Below are 3,219 nucleotides of genomic sequence, written 5' to 3' on the forward strand. Positions count from 1 at the left end.
AAAAAAATACATTAAAATCTGGAACAAGGAGTATTTAGGCAATATCCAAAATAATATAAAAAACATAAACCAGGCTCTGGATCATTCCAAAAATACTCTGAAGCTACCAGACACTAGTCCTAGGGTCAAACTTATCCAAGAAGACTTAAAACGTTGGTACAATTTTGAGGAGGATTTTTGGAAAATTAAGGCTACTGACAACAACTTGAGACTATGAGATATAAATACCGATTATTTTCACTCCTCAGCTAAATTTTAAGCAAAAAAGCTAAGAATAAAAGCAGTTAAGAAGGAAGATGGTGAATGGGGCCATAACCGTAAGGAAATAGAGGAAACTTTTTTTGATCACTTTAGTAAGATGGTGACCTCCACGCAACCAGTTATCCAAGACCAAATCCTAAATATTATACCGGAGAGTATATCAGATGCTGATAATTTGAAATTAATGAGAATTCCAACGGAATTAGAGATCAAACTAGTGGTTTTCTACATGCATCCTGATAAACCCTCTGGACCAGATGGTTTCCCAGCAACTTTTTACCAAAAGAACTGGTATCTCATTAAAGAGGATGTCACTAAACTGATTCAGAATTTCTTCTATTCCAAAAATCTGCTCAAAGAGATAAATAATACTTTCATCACTCTTATTCCCAAAAAAGAAAATCCAGAAACCCCAGCTGACTTTCGCCCGATGTCTCTATGCAATACTATTTACAAGGTTATCTCCAAATTGCTTGCAAACAGAATAAAGCCGTTTCTTGATAAATTCATCTCCCCATATCAACCGGCTTTTGTCCCTGATAGGAAAATTACGGATAACATTGTAACATCACATGAAGTTATCCATACTATGAGAAAAAAAAACCAACAACGGATACATGGGCCTAAAAATAGATATGTCCAAGGCCTTTGATAGGGTGGAATGGACCTTCTTGGAATCTGTTCTAAAAAAACTGGGATTTTGTGATGAATGGACAAGATTAATAATGCAATGCATTAATACTACTTCCAGTGCGATTTTAATCAGTGGATTTTCGACTAGTTTTTTCAAGCCTAGCAGAGGAATTCGTCAAGGTGACCCTTTATTCCCTTATCTCTCCATTATCTGTATGGAAAGCCTCTCAAGAGTGCTTAACGAAGCTAAGAAAAAGAAATGGATTCATGGGGTAAATTTATCTAAGAACTCCTTTACTATATCCCAACTCTTATTCGTGGACGACTGTATTATTTTCACTAGAGCCACCAAAAAAGATAGTAGGAGGCTTTTAAAGATCCTTGAAGCTTTTAGTGCTGGCTCTGGCCAACTAATAAACTATGAAAAGTCGGGAATCTTTTTTAGCAAATCGGTCCCCAACAACAAGGCTAGAGATATCATAGGAATTCTCAAGGTTGGAAGAATCAAACTAGATGATAAGTATCTGGGAGTCCCTCTGTTTACCCATAGATCAAAAATCCAGTGTTTCGAACTACTAGCTGAAAAACATAGAAACAGACTAGCAGGATGGTCTGGCAAGCTCCTTTCGGGAGCAGGAAAAGGTGTAATGCTAAAACATGTGGCTGACTCTCTCGCCACTTACCATATGACATGTTTTATTATACCAAAATCGATTACCAAAAGAATGGATAGAAGAAATAGAGCGTACTGGTGGGACCACTCGAGAGAGGATGGAAGAGGGCTATGTCTTAAAAAATGGGTAGCTTTCTGTTTCTCGAAAGAGATGAGGGGGATAGGTTTCAAAAATTTTGAGTGCTTTAATAGAGCACTAATTGCAAAAACGGTTTGGAGAATGATACACAACCGAGATCAATTATGGGAGAAAGTTATGGAGGAAAAATACTTCAAAGGTATTTCCCCTATTTGCATTAGTAAAGTAAAGGCAAATAGCTCCTGGCTATGGAAAGGATTCTACATTGGTTTAGAGATTGTTAAGAAATGGGGTATCTGGAATATAAGTACAAGTGAGTATACAAATTTGGAAACACCACTGGTTCCCAACAGAAAAACCAAATCAACTAACAAAGGAACAAACAACATCCATTATTGGAATTGCGCTGCAACTGGTGAGCGAAATCTTCAATAGCCACACAAGAGAATGGAACACTGACTTTCTGAGAGCGGTTGAGAACATACAAACTATAGATCTAAAAACCGCGAGCACCGAGAGGGACACTCTCCTATTGCCTCTGACAACAAATGGAAATTTCACGGTCAAATCGATCTACCAAAAGCTTATCCTTAAAGCCCAAGGAACGAATGTGGATCAACCTGTAAAGACCCGCAAGCTTGTCAACGCTATTAGACCCGTCAAGTGTCAAATTAGCCGATAATAACTCGATTACTTTAACACGAAGGTTAATTAATAGGAAATAATCTAACAATTATCTAGGTACGAAACTAGTACCGTTGAATAGATCTCGAAAAGTTATGCATATTGGACTACTCGCACGCGTCATTCGGGCACTGGACGAAGAAGATATCACCGGATGAGTATGAAGGGAATATTAGGCATTTATTGACAAGCCGACTTGGATGCCCTTATCCAACGTTGGGCGCTGTAGTAAACTCAGTTGGCTTATCATCACGACGTGAAGAGAAAGTCATTTCTCTTTTCTTCTTATCTTTTTCTTTCTCTCTTTCCTCTCACGCTTTTCTTCTCCTCTTCTGGCGATCTCGATTCAACAGAATTGAGTTTGTTTTTGTATGTGGATCTGTAATAAGCTTAGTAAGATGATGGATAGAGTGAGTATGTGCTATACTGAAATTATTGGAGCTTCAGAAGAAAATGATAGAGTTGTTGCTGGAAATTGAAGTTAGGGTTTTCTGAACGATGAAGTTGATTGAGGAATTATATGGAATTGAGTATGAAATCAGTTAATTGAAGATGGGTTTTGTATGTCGAGAACAAGAAGAAGAATTGGGTTGTTCTGAAGTTGTCTTGAGGATTGAATCAACAGTTAGGTTTTCAAGAAGAATTCATAGATGAATTAGAAGATGCAATTGATGTTTTAAGAAGGGGATTTGATATGGGTATTGATTGATTGGATTAATTAGGATTAGAGATGAAAAGTAGTTCGAGTTTGGTGAAGATGGTTGAGGTTTGATTAAACAGAACTAGTGGGGTGGTGTTAGTTTTGAGAAGATTTTCTGGATGGAGTCGAAGGAAAGAAGAATTGATTCGATTTCTCGGTGAAATCAAATTGAGGTAATAGTTCTTCTTA

The 3,219-nt window shown here is 37.3% G+C and overlaps 1 protein-coding gene across 1 annotated transcript; it reads left to right on the forward strand.

The window, feature by feature from the left end:
* Positions 1–878: 878 nt before the first annotated feature.
* LOC113324830 lies at positions 879–2,081 on the forward strand. Its single transcript, XM_026573117.1, has one exon. It carries the CDS (start codon positions 879–881, stop codon positions 2,079–2,081), a length of 1,203 nt encoding a protein of 400 aa, XP_026428902.1.
* Positions 2,082–3,219: the final 1,138 nt, after the last annotated feature.

This window comes from Papaver somniferum, chromosome 11, assembly GCF_003573695.1.
Source record: "Papaver somniferum cultivar HN1 chromosome 11, ASM357369v1, whole genome shotgun sequence".
Taxonomy (NCBI): domain Eukaryota; kingdom Viridiplantae; phylum Streptophyta; class Magnoliopsida; order Ranunculales; family Papaveraceae; genus Papaver; species Papaver somniferum.

Coding starts and splice junctions, on each gene's coding strand:
- LOC113324830 (XM_026573117.1), top strand. CDS start 879: ATGGGCCTAAAAATAGATATGTCCAAGGCCTTTGATAGGGTGGAATGG.